The following is an 18,186-nucleotide window of genomic DNA, read 5'->3' as shown; positions in this document are numbered from 1 at the left end:
GTATGGTTAAAGCCAAAACCAGTTTATTAATTTTTTAAGATAAGTTTCCTTAGGATATGTTTAAAAATACATACCCAGTTCTTATGTTTTTACTATGATTAGATATCATATAACTTTAAATAAGCTTAAAGTAGCTTTTTGTTCTTCTCCCTCCCTGCCCACCCCCCTGCTCTTGTTGCTCACTCTGGAGTGCAATGGCACGATCTCGGCTCACTGCAACCTCCACCTCCCAGGTTCAAGTGATTCTCCTGCCTCAGCCTCCCGAGTCGCTGGGATTACAGGCACGTGCCACCATGCCTGGCTAATTTTTGTATTTTTAGTAGAGATGGAGTTTTACCATGTTGGCCAGGCTGGTCTTGAACTCCTGACCTCAGGTGATCCACCCACCTCAGCCTCCCAAACTGCTGGGATTACAGGTGTGAGCCACCACGCCCGGCCTTGTTCTTGACCATACTGTGTTCTTAACTTTTTTTCCCTGCAAGTCCTATAATTAATCTCTTTGCTAGATACAGGTTTTTATTTTCTCCCTCTTAAAAGGGTTCATTCTATATAAGATAAGATTTGCTCTGTGGCTGCCACATGTTTCTGATTGGCCAGGACTCTGAGAGACAAAATGAGGAAAACTGTGCCCAGTGCCTCTGCAGCATCTAGAGATAGTTCGAACTCCTGCTTCTCCTTTCACTGAGATCTCAGAAAAAAAGTCCAGAAAAAAAAGTTATAAGAAAATTATTTTCAAATTACTTTTTACTTAAGTTCCTTCTCAAATATACAGCTCTGCTCTGATCATTGAAATAATATATGGCCAGGTGCAGTGGCTTACGCCTGTAATCCTAGCACTTTGGGAGGCCGAGGGTGGCAGATCACTTGAGGTCAGGAGTTCAAGACCAGCCTGCCCAACATGGTGAAACCCCGCCTTTACTAAAAATACAAAAAATTAGCCAGGTGTGATGGCTTGTGCCTGTAGTCCCAGCTACTCGGGAGGCTGAGGCAGGAGAATCACTTGAACTTGGGAGATGGAGGTTGCAGTAAGCTGAGATCACATCACTGCACTCCAGCCTGGGCAACAGAGACAGACTTTGTCTCAAATATAAACATATGTATAAAATATAAAGAGCATTTGTTAATAGAATGAACGGACATATGCAACCTTTTTTCTTAACCTTTTTTTTTTAAGTGCTTTAAAATACAAAGAAAGAAAACACACCAATATCAATTCCATCTTCTGGTAAGTAAATACATTTTCTTACTTAGATATGTCAATAAGTTTAAAAGGAAATGTTTTCTTGGGGATACATTCATAAAGCTTAATTATTTTTACTGTTCTTTTAAATGTTGTCTATGAAACTGAATATTTAATCATTGATTTCACCCACGAAATGTCATATTCTTGGAGAACCTCACAAACTCAGTTTGGAAGTGTGTTTCCTGGGGAAAAAAATGTAAATATGAGGGGAAAACCGTAAACAACAACCAATACCGTATCTTCATCTTAAACATTATCCAGTCAAGTATTCATTTTTGAGGCACTGAAAGATCTTAAACATAGTTCTATTTGGTATATCTAGGAAATAAAAACAATTACCTTCTGAAAGTTCCTCTGGATATTTGGGTGAGTGCAGAAACAGACATGAAAAAGTTAAGCCTTTAAGAAGATCATGTTAGCCATCAAATCAAGGCAAATGACATAAGCAAGACATGCACGTCACCACTAGCAAAAGGTAACTCGGGTAAGGCCTGGCTAGGCAAATGATCACCACATGATTGGGACTGAGAAACTGGTTTGCCCTGACTCTGCTGCTTGGGACAGTAACTTTTTCTGAAAGTTGCCTATCAAGACTCTCCCTGAAGGCTTTTTAACCCGGGAAGACTCTACTTGGTTGGCACAAAATGGGGCTTGAAAGGGAGAGAAGTTAAAGGAAAGTAACAGGTTTGAGCCTTCTCTCTCCTCTCTCCCCGAGGCAGTATTGTAGCAGCTCTGTGAAGGGGAGGAAGTGGTAGAAATGGTGCTGGGGCTGGTGCTGCAGCAGCCTCTGGCCAGAGTGAGGGGCCTCATTCCTTCCCCTTCCTGGGTCTCACACACTTCCATCCCCAGCTGCCCCATGAAGACAGAGGAAATCAAATACAAAGCAAACTGTTTTCTTTGTTTTCCAGACATCACAAAATAGCCTTTTTCTGTTTTTTGGTTTGTTTTGAGATGCAGTCTCCTCTGTCATCCAGGCTGGAGTGCAACGGTGCTATCTCAGCTCACTGCAATCTCTGTCTCCCAGGTTCCAGCAATTCTCTTGCCTCAACCTCCTGAGTAGCTGGGATTATAGGCATAAGCCACCACACCTGGCTAATTTTTGTATTTTTAGTAGAGACGGGGTTTCATCGTGTTGGCCAGGCTGGTCTCAAACTCCTGACCTCAAGTGATCTGCCCGCCTCGGCCTCCCAAAGTGCTGGGATTAGAGGCGTGAGCCACCATGTCCAGCCTTTCTTTTTTTTTTTTTTTTTTAAATGACTCTTCTGATTAAATAAACTATACAATCACCTCGTCACCTCCTGGGGAAATTCAAGGAAATCATACTATACTTTATTCAGACTACAGACCGAAACTGAAGAACCTTAACTGCTCACCAAGCAGTCTAAGTAACAGAATTAAGCATCATGGAATGAATGCCAAGGGTTCTATGCTTAGAAAATATGCCAGCTGGGTGCTAATTGTTCCTTAATTGAGCTCCTAAGAGAGCTGGGTTCAGAACGTATATCAATGCTTGAGACTTCTCACTTTTCCAGCCGAGAGGAGTCCACAAGGGGCGTTTTACAGTAGGCACCTCCCTCTGCAGTGCTGTTCTCAAAGAACTGGCTGCTGACTCCCCCAAGGAACAAGATTTCACAGTAATAACACCTGGTAACACTTGTGTAGCACTTTCTGTTTACCAGGCACTGTTCTAAGCATTTTATTCATGTAAATTATTGTTCCCATTTTAGAGGTGAGGAACCTGAAGGGCAGAGAGGTTAAGAGCCAGAGAACCCGCAGTTAGTGAGTAATGAACCCAGGGTTCAAACTGGCCAATCTGGCTGGAGTCGGTGGTCTCACCCACTGCCTCTCCTTCCACAGACCCGCAAACACTCCCCGGCCTCAACAACAGCCTTTGCATGTGGAATGTTTTCCAGTTGGACAGAACAAAGAAGGATGAGAATAAGCTAGAGGAATTAAAAACTAAGCCAATCCCAAACACTGGGCAAGTATAAATAATCAATTAAATTATTTCTAACAGGCCAACCATCTAATGGAAAACAGGAAATTTTGAAACAAATGTAAATAATTTAGAAAAGTGGTTCACAACTCATTGTCTCAATGCTTTCTTTTTTTTATAACTAATATTTGTAGCAATCTCTCTACTTTTATGAAAGGAAATTAATAGATGGCATAATCTACCACACATGTAATTTTAAAAATCAATACAATGCTCCAGCTGTAACATTAAAAAATATTTTAAAAGAAGTAATTTATATTTTAAAAGTATATATATACGAGGCAGATGGATCATTTGAGATCAGGAGTTCAAGACTAGCCTGAGCAACATGGAAACCCGTCTCTACTAAAAATACAAAAATTAGCTGGGTGTTGTGGTGCACACCTGTAATCCCAGCTACTCAGGAGGCTGAGGCACAAGCATCACTTGAGCCTGGGGGGTGGAGATTGCAGTGAGCCCAGATCACACTGCACTCCAGCCTGGGTGACAGAGTGAGACTCTGTCTCAAAAAAAAAAAAAATATATATATATATATATATATCTCAAAATATAAATCCTTGGGCATAACATCTTTGGAAGACCTAAGAAACTACTAGATGCTTATATTAATATTTACTTATAACAAAGAAGCATGGATTCAAGAGAAGTAAGCAAATCAGAAACTATTCCTTATATGAAGTACAGAAAAATAGAAAAGAAACAAGTGGACACTAGAATAAAAAGTGTTTTTGTAAGTAATAAAAGGCTAGATGTATTTGTATGTGATAAGAGAAAGAAGGAAATTGCCTTAATTGGGGTAAAGATAATATGCCAAAGCAATTAGAGACCAATGAAATGGGAGAAAATGAGGAAAAGTAATATACTTGGAACTGGATAAGTCATGTTAACATGCCCCAGCAGGTTTGCAGTTTAAAAAAAAAATTCTGTGGGGCCTATTTTGTTTTCAATGATGTTAACATTATTTTGAGGGACAGACACTTGATATTTACCATATGTCATCAATAATAACAGATAATATATTAAAGAAAAAGAAAATTAATTCAGTATAGATATACTTTCCAGTTTATTTACTAGCAATATCAAATAAACAGGATACATGGAATAAATCATTCAATAATTACAAGGCAATGCCTGCATTCTGTTTGAAAGTCTCTCTCCATAATGACTGTCTTCTAAACCACTGTGCTTCTCATGCTAAATCTTACGAAAACTTTTTGTGTGTTGAAAAATGATCCTTTTATATTTGTAACGAGTTTTGTCCAGCAAGACATTCAGAAGATACATGGGTCAAGAGACACCAGTTAAAGGCCAGGAGTATCCCCAATCAATGTGACAATAAAAAAAATGCTCCCAAAAAGTTCCAAAATGCTGCATCAGGAACAGTACTAACCCTGTTAGAAGCACTGGTTAAGGTAAAATCTGCATCTCACAACTGCACTGTTGCTGTATTTTTTAAAATACATTTTATTGGGGCCAGGTGTGGTGGCTCACTTCGGGAGGTCAAGGTGGGAGAACCACTCGAGGCCTGGAGTTGGAGACAAGCCTGAGCAATGCAATGAGACCCTTATCTACAAAAAATTGAAAAATTAGCCATGCATGGTGGCATGGAACTGTAGTCCCAGCTACTTGGGAGGCTAAAGTGGGAGGATCACCTGAGCCAAGGAAGTCAAGGCTGCAGTGAGCTATGATCTGACCACTTGCACCTCAGCTTGGGCAACAGACTGAGACCCTGTCTCAAATAAATAAATAAATTAGCCAGGTGTAATGGCATATGCCTGTAGTTCCAGCTATTTGGAAGGCTGAGGTGGGAGGATCGCTTGAGCTCAGGAATTAGAGGCTGCAATGAGCCATGATCACACCACTGCACTCCAGCCTGAGTGACAGAGAGACCTTGTCTCAAAAAAATTAAAAACTAAAATTAAAAATAAATTTTATGATGTATATTTGAGGTTGACAACATGATGTGGGATACATGCAGTTACTTTTTAATTTTTTTTACTGTTGATATATTTAAACAATTATTATAACCCTAAATATGTGTATAACTTGCATCAAAATTTAGAATATACATTTAAAAATCAGTACCAAATACTCATTTTTTACTTACCAGATTCAAATGTTTCTTCATCTATGATTTTCCATGGAGGCAAAAATCAAAAATATTATTACATGACCATCTACACTGAGTCTATATTTTAAGTCTAATTCTCTGGCCCCCTACTTCTGCCCATACACCACCTTTTAAGTTTTTTTCCCAAATCAAGGTCAAATCGATGGTGTCTCTATGGCATATATCAACTTTAAATGAAAGACATGGTATTCGGCATTTGAGCCATGATGACAGTCAGGGGTGCAGCAGGAGCTTAAAATAAATAAAATAATAGAGAGTAAATAAAATAAAATGTAAAAAGAAGCTCAGAGGGAAGGGGAAAGTGGAATGTCAGGGAAACCCCTAGAGATCGCTGGATACTGCTCAGCTTTGCTGCAGAGGGCTTGCCGATGTAGGAGGGGTGCACCCTGCCTGAAGAGCTGGGGACCCACAAACGGGGGTGATGACGAGGAGAGTGAGCATATGAATGACTTGATTACCTAGGCTTGATCAGGTGGCTGAGAAGGATGTGAGATAAACCAACTTCCTCATTAGTTAAAACAACTCTTGTTAGCATTTTAAAGAGAGATTAAGGATTAAGAAACATACATGGAGGGCAATTTGAAATATATGGCAACATTACCAATGCATGCGTCCTTGGATCAGGCAATGCTGCATCTAAAGTATTCTCATGCATGTAAAATGATATAAAGCAATTCATTGTAGCACTGTTTATAATAGAAACAAATGGACATAACACAAATGCCTACAAATAAGTGATTGTATAAGTATACAATAACCAATAAGCTGTTAAAAAAATAAAACAAGGCTCTTTATGTGCTAAGATAGAGTCACCTCCAAGATATAGAATGTTAAGTTGGAAAAGCCAGGAACAGAACAGTGTGCATTTCCTGCTATCAAAGGCTATGTGCATGTGGATTTGGAAAAAAAGATGGGGGTGATGAAGGGCAGAGGAGAAATATATACATCATTGCTTTTTTTTTTTTTTTTTTTTTTGAGACGGAGTCTAGCTCTGTCGCCCAGACTGGAGTGCAGTGGCGCAATCTCGGCTCACTGCAAGCTCCGCCTCCCGGGTTCACGCCGTTCTCCTGCTTCAGCCTCTCGAGTAGCTGGGATTACAGGCGCCCGCCACCACACCCGGCTAACTTTTTTTCTATTTTTTTAGTAGAGACAGGGTTCCACCGTGTTAGGCAGGATGGTCTCGATCTCCTGACCTCGTGATCCGCCCACCGCGGCCTCCCAAAGTGCTGGGATTATAGGCGTGAGCCACCGCGCCCGGCCACATCCTTGCTTTTATGTGCACAGAATATGTCTGGGGTGATACTGAGGAAACTATTAACATTTATTGCCCCAAGAAAGACAAATGAGTAGGAGAACATGGAAAGAGAGGAACTTCTTACTGAATATACCTTTGTAGTTATTAAATTTTGAACTATGTGAATTGTTACTTAATAACAATATAATGGAAATTGTAGAAAGGAAATGAATATTACTGCAAGTTTAAAAAATGCATACTTGGTAAAATAAACAAAATGTCAGCAGTATTCTGCTGTTGCTCTGGAAAGTATACGTGAACCATTGAAATGCCCACTGTTTTAAAATTTTATATCGTCCTCTCACTTCTAAAAACTAGACTAGCCTATGAAGCAAAGACAGATTCACCTGTCACCAGGTTCTCCAACTGGTCTCCTAACAAAATCCTAGTGATTCTTAAGCCAGTCTTAGTTCTGCCCCTACATTTGAAAAATCTCTTCCCAATTTACAAAAAAAATAAAGAATAGGAATGTAAAAAACTTTCACGCATGTCTCATCATTTTGGAATCTACTATTCTTTATCTATACTAGAATCCACCAGAAGATGGCATCAAACTTAATAATAAAATATATGTTGCTCTTTAAAAATTTGATACTGCAATATTTTATGGTATTTCACAAAGAGCAGAGGTTTCCAAGTGTTCTACCATCTGATATGCTGAGTGTTACCAAGCGTTCCTGAGATCATTTACAAAGCACTGCTTTCTAGAGCATTTTCTAGTAGATCAGCGGGAACCTGGAGACATTACCACAGCTTCTCCTTCCAAGTGCCAGAACTACAGAAGAAAGATGGGGGGGAGGGTCACTTTACACATTTCTGCCAGAGGAAAGGCCCATGGCCCCTTTGGACACCTGTGCTTCAGATAATCTATAATTGACATGCTTCATATTTCTTCTAACAGCAAAGCAATCAAGAGAAAATGTTACCTGCTTCCACACATTTCTCATCAATCTTCATGTCATCTTCTATAAAAGAGTATAGAAAGGGAGAAACAGAATTTAAAATGTGTCTACATTAAAAATAAAATTCCTGGCCAGGCATGGTGGCTCACGCCTGTGATCCCAGCACTTTGGGAGGCCGAGGTGGGTGGATCACCTGAGGTCAGGAGTTCGAGACCAGCCTGACCAACATGGTGAAACCCTGTCTCTATTAAAAATACAAAAATTAATCGGGCGTGGTAGCGCACGCCTATAATCCCAGCTACTTGGGAGGCTGAGGCAGGAGAATCATTTGAATCCGGGAGGCAGAGGTTGCAGTGAATCGAGATAGCACCATTGCACTCCAGCCTGGGCAACAAGAGCAAAACTCTGTCTAAAAATAAATGAATAAATAAATAAATAAATAAATAAATTCCCTATGTATGTCAATAAAACTCATAAAATAAAAATAAAACTATGTATGTCAATAAAACTCAGTCCACCTTACGATAAATTTACTTTTACAACTATTGCTTACTTGGAGAGATAAAAAGGGCTCTCTTGTATTAAATGAAAATGTATGATGTGGGAGGCTATATAACATAAAATGGTTAAAAATTAAAAACCATAGGCTTTTGAATGCTGCACAAATTAGTTGATCTCTAAACCTCTGTTCTCCATCTGTAAATGGTGAGAGTAATAGTACCTACCATATAGGCTAGGACTGAGAAAATGCATGAAAAGCTCAGGCATATGATAAGTACTCAATAAATGTGAATTCTCTTTACCTTTAGCTGAAGTATATATAAGAGAATAAAGGAATATAACTTTAAAAACTACTTATCCTAATTCTCAAAACTCTTTACAGCATGATCTAAACTCAGCTTGGAAGGTTGTCATCCGCTTCTCTCCTTCACGCATCATACACTACCATTAGAGTGGACATCACAGCCTTTGCTTACACTGTTCCCTGTGCCTGTCATGCTTCTAGGTCCATCCCGAACACTGATCAGAATGAATACCCCCTTGCAGAGCATTTTCTTCCTACTACCTTGAACTGTCTGCTACTGCACATCTATCTATTCTACATCTATAACCATTCAGGGGTTTGCCTTCTTTGTTCTCCTAGACAGCTTCTTGAAGGCAGGGACTGTCTCACTAGTTTTTACAGACTCTTAGTACAGTATTTTGCACATAGTGGGCAAATGATAAATTATTTCTTAAATTGAGTTTTCTTTTAAATATCAAAATAGTTGATTTGAATATAGGTTCTGAATTTTTTTTTTCTTTCAGCACTTTACATCTTGTTTCTAACAGTGCCCAGCACATCCCAGGTGCTCAACAAATACGATTTAATAAATGAGGCTTATACATGTTCCAAAAATACATAGTCTGTAAAAGTGTAGTCCAAAGTATAGTGTGTAGAATAAGCTATACTATAAAGTAACACTTATCACCACCCCTTAAAGACCACATCACTCATTAATGTTTTTAAGTGAAATATGAAAAATTTTATGAAATAACACTGTTTCATACAGGTAGGGACACAGATAAACGAGTGGCATGGTTGAGATTTTCTGCACTGTCATTTGTTTACTTAAATTCATTTAGAGATTATTTTCCTAATTAATTAGATTAATTTAATTTCCTAGTTAAACAATTAGATTGTTATTAGCCATCCATAACAACAGTGAGTTCATTAGTTCCCAGGACATAACAAAGTTGTTTTTCCTTAGGGCAAACAAAGACTACAATTTTCATTTTTATTTTACAGAGGAAGGTACAAAAACCAGGCATGATTATCTAGTAACAGCACAAGAAGCTCTGACTTTTCTGACACTTGACTCTGGGATCTAAGATAGAGCCATTGATTTTGTTCTCCCCAAATCAATGATTCCACATTATCAGCTAGGATAATGTACTGAATTGTGTTCCCCCCAATATTCATATGTTGAAGCCCTTGCCCTCAGTATGGCTGTATTTAGAGATAGGGCCATTAAGGAGGTAATTAAGGTTAAATGAGGTCATACGGTTGGGGCCTTAATTTAATAGAACTGGTGGCCTTATAAGAAGAAGAAAACACATCAGATCAATCGATCTCTCTCTCTCTCTCTTTCTCTTCTCTTCCTCTCTCTCTCTCTCTCTCTTCTTTCTCTCTCCCTCTCCCTCTCTCTCTAAGGATGCACAGAGGCAACACCACATGAGCACACAGCAAAGAAGGTGGCTGTCTGCAAGCCAGGAAGAGAGGCCTTACCAGAAACCAACCCTGCTGGAACCTTAATCTTAGACTTCCAGCCTCCAGAACTGTGAGAAAATAAATATCTGTTGTTTAAGCCACTTAGTCTGTGGTATCTTGTTATGGAAGCTCAAGCTAAGACCATGGCCTTATCACCCACCACTACCATACAGTTCCAAGCTCCCCGATCCCACCAAGGTCTATGCCTAGGCTCCCCTTCACAACTTTTAACAGTGCAGCCTGAAACATGACCCTGAGTAGACAAGCCAGAAGCAGGCACCCTGGACTTGCCCCTCTCTCCCTCTCCTTCTGCTCTCGCCTTCCTGTGTCATATACCTTTTTTGTTTTGGGGGGACACAGATTGGAGCCTTGTTCCCATAGATCAGCCTTCAAAAGTCATTCTGCAGTTCTCTGGTTTCCCTTTCCAAATTCAAGGATGAACTGTGGTTGGTGGCTAAGGGGACACCTCTTCTTTCCCCTCTCTGGAAGCAGACAGCATCTTTCTTTGGGGTGTGTGTGTGTGTGTGTGTGTGTGTGTGTGTGTGTGTGTATGTGAGAGAAAGAGAGAGAGAGTGTGCCATCATAATGAGTCATCCAGATGGTTAGGCATGGAGAAGAGGAAAGGCTAGTAACTGAAGCTCCCATTTGTTCCCTAATGCAGGGCCTTTTAGACAGAGGGAATCTTGAATCCAGACTACACTGTTTGCAACTACTGACAACTGTTCTTACCTTCTCTCAATGTCAATCTTTTCATCCATAACATGGGAATAATAATAATAATTTCACTATGGTTTTATTGTTAGGTAATGTGTATAAAGCAGTTGAAACAAAACATCTCATCAGTTTCACAGTTTTTATCGAGTTCTTGCCATATGCTATGCTAAACTCTGGAGCTGCACGTACATGTTGCTTCTCTTTTCTTTATTCCTCTCAGTGTTAGGACAATTATACTTTGCATGCATATCTTTGAATGACATATTTTTATAAATTAAGGTATTAATGACTATCACATTACTAGGTATATAGGAAGAGCTTAATAAATAGCTGAACTGAATTAAAGTGAATTTTTTAAACTACAAGAAATTTCTAAAAGACTTTGGAGATAAGAGTTTTTTCCTAAATACTATTTCTTACCTTCTTCCATAGAAATTGCTGGGTACAAGCAAATGATTGAAGCAGGGGGGATAAAAAGAACACAATATCTGTACTATAGTTTCTCAGATTAATTTACAATAAGAAATGTAATGTGTAAAAATTATTGTAATTAGTATTCTGGGTTCATTCTCTAGAAATTCAGGGAAGATTTAGTAAGAAAATGATAAATGAATACTTTATAAAACTGATATATTTTTGAACCTTGTTGGAAATGGGAATCTACTTGCTTCTGGTAAACCCCGCCCTCTTCCATCCCAGCTAGTTCTACGAGGGTAGCATTCTATGAATTTCCGAATTAACATGCTTACTTCAGCATATTTTAGGAACCCAAATTTTCAATGGAAGGAAGGAAAGAAGACAGAGAGATGGAGAGAGGGAGGGAGGAAGGGAAAGAAAGAGGGAAGACAACTATAAGTGCACCTTTAGTAAATAACTTTTTAATAATCATCTGCAAACTAACATAAATAACATTTCATTAATAAAATTGCCCTATATCTTTGGACTCAGTAGCCTGCCCCTAATTTTTTTTGTCGGGGAGGAGGGTATGATAAGACTTAAGCAGAGCAGAAACATACAAAATAATATTAATTGTAGGATCGTCTATAATAGTTGAAAATAAATGATCTTTCTAGTAGTTTAAAAAATAATCATGTCTATTGGAAACATTCCCTAAGAGAGGGGACCCTTTAAGTCAGTGGCTCCAAACCTGAGGCTCTGGACCTAGATATTTGTGAGGATAATAATAGAATATTGAAAACTATTTTTAGCATGGACTTCTAGAAAGCCTAATATAAATCACACAGGCCACATAAGCAAATTAAATGCCAACCAGAAGTTATACTATAGGTAATTATCAGATGCTGATTAGAAACTGTAATTAGCATTTTCATGTGCCTTTGATAAATGAAAGTTTGGTTTAAAACAAAACTTTTTCAAAACATGGAAGAAGTAACTAAAATATCACTATGAAGATTGTGTCATGAAAAAATGTTTCTGATAAGATGTTAAGTGGCTGGCAAGTTGGCTGAATAGAAATAGATCTGGTCTGCAGCTCCCAGCAAGATCAATGCAGAAGGCAGGTGATTTCTGCATTTCCAACTGAGGTACACAGCTCATCTCACTGGGACTGGCTAGACAGTGAGTGCAGCCCACAAAGGGCAAACCAAAGCAGGGTAGGGTGTTGCCTCACCTGGGAAGTGAAAGGGGTTGGGGAACTCCCTCCCCTAACCAAGGAAAGCTGTGAGGGACTTTGTGGTGAGGAAAGGTGCACTCCAGCCCAGATACTACCCTTTTCCCATGTTCTTCACAACCCACAGACCAGGAGATTCCCTCAGGTGCCTACACCACCAGGGCCGTGGGTTTCAAGCACAAAACTGTGGGGCCATTTGGGCAGACACCAAGCTAGCTGCAGGAGTTTGTTTTTTTTTTTTTGTACCCCAGTGGCGCCTGGAATACCAGCAAGACAGAACTGTTTGTTCCCCTGGAAAAGGGGCTGAAGCCAGGGAGCCAAGTGGTCTTGCTCAGCAGATCCCATCCCCATAGAGCCTAGCAAGCTAAGATCCACTGGCTGGAAATTCTCGCTGCCAGCACAGCAGTCTGAAGTCGACCTGGGACACTCCAGCTTTGACAGGATAAAATTCACACATAACAATATTAACCTTAAATGTAAATGGGCTAAATACCCCAATTAAAAGACACAGACTGGCAAATTGGATAAAAAGTCAGGACCCATTGGTGTGCTGTATTCAGGAGACCCATCTCACATGCAAAGACACACATAGGCTCAAAATAAAGGGATGGAGGAATATTTACCAAGCAAATGGAAAGCAAAAAAAGCAGGGGTTCCAATCCTAGTCTCTAATAAAACAGACTTTAAACTAACAAAGATCAAAAAAGACAAAGAAGGGCATTACATAATGGTAAAGGGATCAACACAACAAGAAGAGCTAACTATTCTAAATATATATGCACCCAATAGAGAAGCACCCAGATTCATAAAGCAAGTTCTTAGGGACCTACAAAGAGACTTAGACTCCCACACAATAATAGGAGAAGCCTTTAACAACCCACTGTCAATATTAGACAGATCAATGAGACAGAAAATTAACAAGGATATTCAGGACTTGAACTCAGCTCTGGACCAAGTGGACCTAATAGACATCTACAGAACTCTATACCCCAAATCAACAGAATATACATTATTCTCAGCACCACATCACACTTATTCTAAAATTGACCACTAATTGGAAGTAAAACGTTCCTCAGCAAATGCAAAAGAATGGAAATCATAACAGTCTCTCAGACCACAGTGCAATCAAATTAGAACTCAGGATTAAGAAACTCACTCAAAACCATACAACTACATGGAAACTGAACAACCTGCTCCTGAATGACTACTGGGTAAATAACAAAATTAAGGCAGAAATAAATAAGTTATTTGAAAGCAATGAAAACAGAGACACAATGTACCAGAATCTCTGGAAAACAGCTAAAGCGGTGTTTAGAAGGAAATTTAGAACACTAAATGCCCATGGGAGAAAGCAAGAAAGATCTAAAACCGAAACCCTAACATCACAATTAAAAGAACTAGAGAAGCAAGAGCAAACAAATTCAAAAAGCTAGCAGAAGACAAGAAATAACTAAGATCAGAGCAGAACCGAAGGAGACAGAGACACAAAGAAACCTTCAAAAAAATCAATGAATTCAGGAGCTGGATTTTTGAAAAGATTAAGAAAATAGATAGACCATTAGCCAGATTAATAAAGAAGAAAAGAGAGAAGAATCAAATAGACACAATAAAAAATGATAAAGGGGACATCACCACTGATCCCACAGAAATACAAACTACCATCAGAGAATACTATAAACAGCTCTATGCAAATAAACTAGAAAATCTAGAGGAAATGGATAAATTCCTGGACACATACACCCTCCCATGACTAAACCAGGAAGTAGGTGAATCCCTGAATAGACCAATAACAAGTTCTGAAATTGAGGCAGTAATTAATAGCCTACCAACCAAAAAAAAGCCCAGGACCAAATGGAGCTGGTACCATTCCTTCTGAAACTATTCCAAACAATGGAAAAAGAGGGACTCCTCCCTCACTTATTTTATAAGGCCAGCATCATCCTGATACCATCAACCTGGCAGAGACACACAGAAAAAAGAAAATTTCAGGCCAATATCCCTGATGAACATCGATGGGAAAATCCTCAATAAAATACTGGCAAGCCAAATCCAGCAGCACAGCAAAAAGCTTGTCCACCACAATCAAGTTGGCTTCATCCCTGGGATGCGAGGCTGGTGCAACATATGCAAATCAATAAATGTAAGCCATCACATAAACAAAACCAATGACAAAAACCACATGATTATCTCAGTACATGCAGAAAAGGCCTTTGATAAAATTCAACACCCCCTCATGCTAAAAACTCTCAACAAACTAGGTATTGATGGAATGTATCTCAAAATAATAAGAGCTATTTATGACAAACCCACAGCCAGTATCATACTGAATGGGCATGGATGAAGCTGGAAACCATCATTCCCAGCAAACTAACACAGGAACAGAAAACCAAACACCACATTTTCTCACTTATAAGTGGGAGTTGAACTATGAGAACACATGGACACAGGGAGGGGAACATCACACACGGGGGCCTGTTGGCGGGTGGGGGCTAAGGGGAGGGATAGCATTAGGAGAAATACCTAATGTAGGTGATGGGTTAATGGGTACAGCAAACCACCATGGCACATGTATACCTATGTAACAAACCTGCACATTCTGCACATGTATCCCAGAACTTAAAGTATAATTTAAAAAGAAAAAAAAAAGATGTTAAGTTTAAAAAAGTAAAAAGTGGTATTGCAGCTATTACTGTAACCATCTAAAATATGTATTCACCACTGGAAGTTAATATGAAAATAGTGTCATTGAGAAGGCATGTTTTCGTTTGTCAAAAACTGCCTTTATAGTTGTCCTCATATCTTTTCAATAAGAAAATAAAAGGAGGCCAAGTGCGGTGGCTCACGCTTGTAATCCCAGCACTTTGGGAGGCCGAGGCAGGAGGATCACGAGGTCAGGAGATCGAGACCACGGTGAAACCCCGTATCTACTAAAAATACAAAAAATTAGCCGGGCGAGGTGGCGGGCACCTGTAGTCCCAGCTACTTGGAGAGGCTGAGGCAGGAGAATGGCGTGAACCCGGGAGGTGGAGCTTGCAGTGAGCCAAGATCGCGCCACTGCACTCCAGCCTGGGTGACAGAGCGAGACTCCGTCTCAAAAAAAAAAAAAAAAAAAAAAAAGAAAAGAAAAGGAAAAGTAATTTTTGGCTTGGAGAAGGGAGATATAATAAAGTGGGTGAGGCTTGCCATGGGCAGATCTGTGATGTTGGTACTTTTTGTGCCCTTCTAGTCTCCTCTCTTTGCCTCCCCTCTGTCCTTCTGGTGCCCAGTTCCCTCCCTTAACCCCTTTCCAGGGCCCACCTGAGGGCCATTTCAGAAGGGCCTCACTCAGTAGGCTCAGCTGGCCTCTGCCAAGCCACAGCACCTTTAATCAAGCATTTGCCACCATGGAGCCTTTACTCACCACTCCCCAACTGCTTGAATAATATTGTCTAGTAATCAAACTGCATTCATTAAGTAACAATTCCACCCCATATTTATTCGCCAAAGGCATACACAATGGTTAATCAGTGCTTCTGAGCAGTGTGAAGATTAAGTCCTCTAAGTTGATAGAACCCAAATGAAGGTATATGTGTAGTTATGCAGCCTTGCTTGCCAGTCATGTATAATGCACATATGAGCTGCGGAGATCTTGGAGGGGCTCAACCTGGGGAGGAATGTCTTCAGGTGTCACCAAGATAAGAACATATCCATTTTCATAAACTGAAAACTCTTCTAAATCCAAAGAATGAATGTCAATGGTAGGACTTTAGATGGCTGGCTGCCAGGGAGATTATTTGGGGGCAGTGGGGACATTTAGAGATCTCCCGGGTGGGAAGCCAGCCCTGGGAGGGAGGAAGCAGGCTCCCCCAGGATGCACATGCTGGGTCTGAGGTAGACACATACTGAAATTGCCTTTGTAAAAATTACATCCGTGAGAAAATTATGGCAGTGGGGGAGATCCGATCTAGCCCAAGCTCCTCTTGCTTTTAGCTTTCAAGCTGCCTTCATTCCAGGGTTAGCTTTGAGAGATATTTTATTTACAGTTTAAATGATAACAGTCCTTCCCCTAAAACTCAGTTGCCTTTATAAAGTAATGAGAGTCCATCAGGTTAGTGGGAGGAGAGGAGCCTGAATTCTGCTAAGGTGTAGACTGTCATAAGATATGCAATTTCCCCAATGATTCCTGCAAATAACATCACTATTGTAGAACCTAAGATTGGCCTTTTGTGATATCTTTTTAGGTTTTTTGCATGTCTGACACCTGTGGCTCCATCTGGATCCACCAACCAATGGCTCCTGGGACTCCACCCAGAAGCAACTCAGTGCAAGAGGACAGCTTCAACTCCCTATGATTTCATCTCTGATCCAACCAATCAGCAGCAAGTGACCATTGAATAGCCACCCCCACCCCCTCCCCAAACTACCTTTGAAAAACCCCTAATCTAGGGCCCTTCAAGGAGATTGATTTAAATAACAACTCCATCTCCCACGTGGCATGGCCAGCCTCACATCAATTAGACTCTTTCTTTACTGCAATGCCATGGTCTTTATTTGTGCAGCAAACAGGAAGAACCTGTCAGGCAGTTGCAATACTCACATAGGGTTGACTTGAGGCAGGTGTGAGGCTGGTACGGCTGAGACCACCAGAATTCCCGTTGCTTCCTATGGGGGGAAAAAACCCGTGAGACAAAAAACAAACAAACAAACAATACTTTTTGTTAATCCAGGTGAAACAGACCCAGAACAACGACAAACAGAATGTTTCTTAGAATTCTGCTGCCTTCACCCAAGTGAAAAGGGTGATTGCTTCTCCAAATACATTGTCAAATAAATTTTCCAAACATATAGGCTCTCTCATCTCTTTTTCTGCCTCACAGGATCTTTTCAGAACAACAAAGACTTAGAGTGACAATCTTGCCCATGATCACAAGTTTGCACATGGAGTTTCAGTAAATGACCCATGGTAAGCATCTCAGGCATGTTAGCCTGTCTCTGCAGTCTCCTTCAAATTCTCATGACATGTTCAGGTTTCCCTCTCAGGCTATTAGAGGCTCTCTACAGTTTCTATAGATGACTCTGCTCCTTTCTTGATCTCTAGAATCACCCCTGGGCTCCAGGGCAAGGCTTCACCCTTTCTTGGCACCTGAAACCACTGTTGACTTGTTCCTCCTCTTCCCTTGAGTCCCCCAGCAATTTTTTCTGGCAGGTTTTCCTTGCCTTGCCTACTTCAAAGCAACTTTCTAAGCAAAGTAGCTCTTCCTTCTTTATTCAACACTGTGAAGTTTGGAGCAAGAGAAGATTTTGAAGACACTCTGTTCTTTGTATTCCCAGAACTGCAGTATCACCTTTACCTGGGAGCTTGTGAGGACTGCAGAATCTCAGTCCCCACCCCAAGACTTCCGAATTAGAATCTCCATTTTAATAAGAGCCCAGGTAAGTCATATGTATGTTAAAGGCAAGAAGCTCTAATTTAATCTCTCAAACTTTGGAATACATCTGAAGTGTTTGTTAAAATGCAGATAATCTGGGCCTCCCAGATCTCCTGCCTCCGATTCCCTGGAGATAAGGCCAGGGCATCTGCATGTTTAAATCAAACTCTCCATGTGATTCTAATTCACAAGAGAGTTGAAGAAGGGCCAATTTAATCCACCTTCCTCACTTTAGAAATGAGGAAACTGATTCAGGGAAGTCAAGCAATGTGGCGGAGGTTGAACAGTTAGCAGCAGGAGGCATCTATGCTATAATCTACAAAGTGATGGACTGGGAATCAGCAGACCTGGGTTCCAGGCATGCTTCCCCTCCTTAGGATCTTGGACAAATCTCTTAACATCTGAAACTTAGTTCCCCACTTATGAAATGGGGCTCAGCGCATTTGGCATTGTGTGGACTAAATGATACATGAAACCTTACTGTAAACTCAATTAGCATGGACATGCAGGGCATTCGGATTCCTTAATTATTTGAAGAGATAACATATACACATAGTAAAAACCTTAACAGTATAAAAAAGTAGGCCGGGTGCAGTGGCTCACGCCTGTAATCCCAA

The 18,186-nt window shown here is 40.2% G+C and overlaps 1 protein-coding gene across 2 annotated transcripts in view; it reads right to left on the bottom strand.

Moving 5' to 3' along the window:
- MPP4 (MAGUK p55 scaffold protein 4) overlaps positions 1-18,186 on the bottom strand; it is a 48,162-nt gene that overhangs the window by 12,134 nt on the left and 17,842 nt on the right. Inside the window, exons 10-14 of one of the 2 annotated variants that reach the window (XM_032754945.2) lie at positions 16,738-16,802; positions 10,952-10,969; positions 7,591-7,629; positions 5,347-5,367; positions 1,583-1,597 (exon numbers count right to left, since the gene is read on the bottom strand). In XM_032754945.2, coding sequence (XP_032610836.1) covers positions 1,583-1,597; positions 5,347-5,367; positions 7,591-7,629; positions 10,952-10,969; positions 16,738-16,802 — 158 coding nt within the window. The remainder of the gene's footprint in view (positions 1-1,582; positions 1,598-5,346; positions 5,368-7,590; positions 7,630-10,951; positions 10,970-16,737; positions 16,803-18,186) is intronic. The other variant, XM_058439693.1, reaches the window with a different exon arrangement.

The sequence above is a fragment of the Hylobates moloch genome, unplaced genomic scaffold (assembly GCF_009828535.3).
Source record: "Hylobates moloch isolate HMO894 unplaced genomic scaffold, HMol_V3 SCAFFOLD_1, whole genome shotgun sequence".
Classification (NCBI taxonomy): Eukaryota; Metazoa; Chordata; class Mammalia; order Primates; family Hylobatidae; genus Hylobates; species Hylobates moloch.
This window is presented reverse-complemented; position numbering and strand designations above follow the sequence as displayed.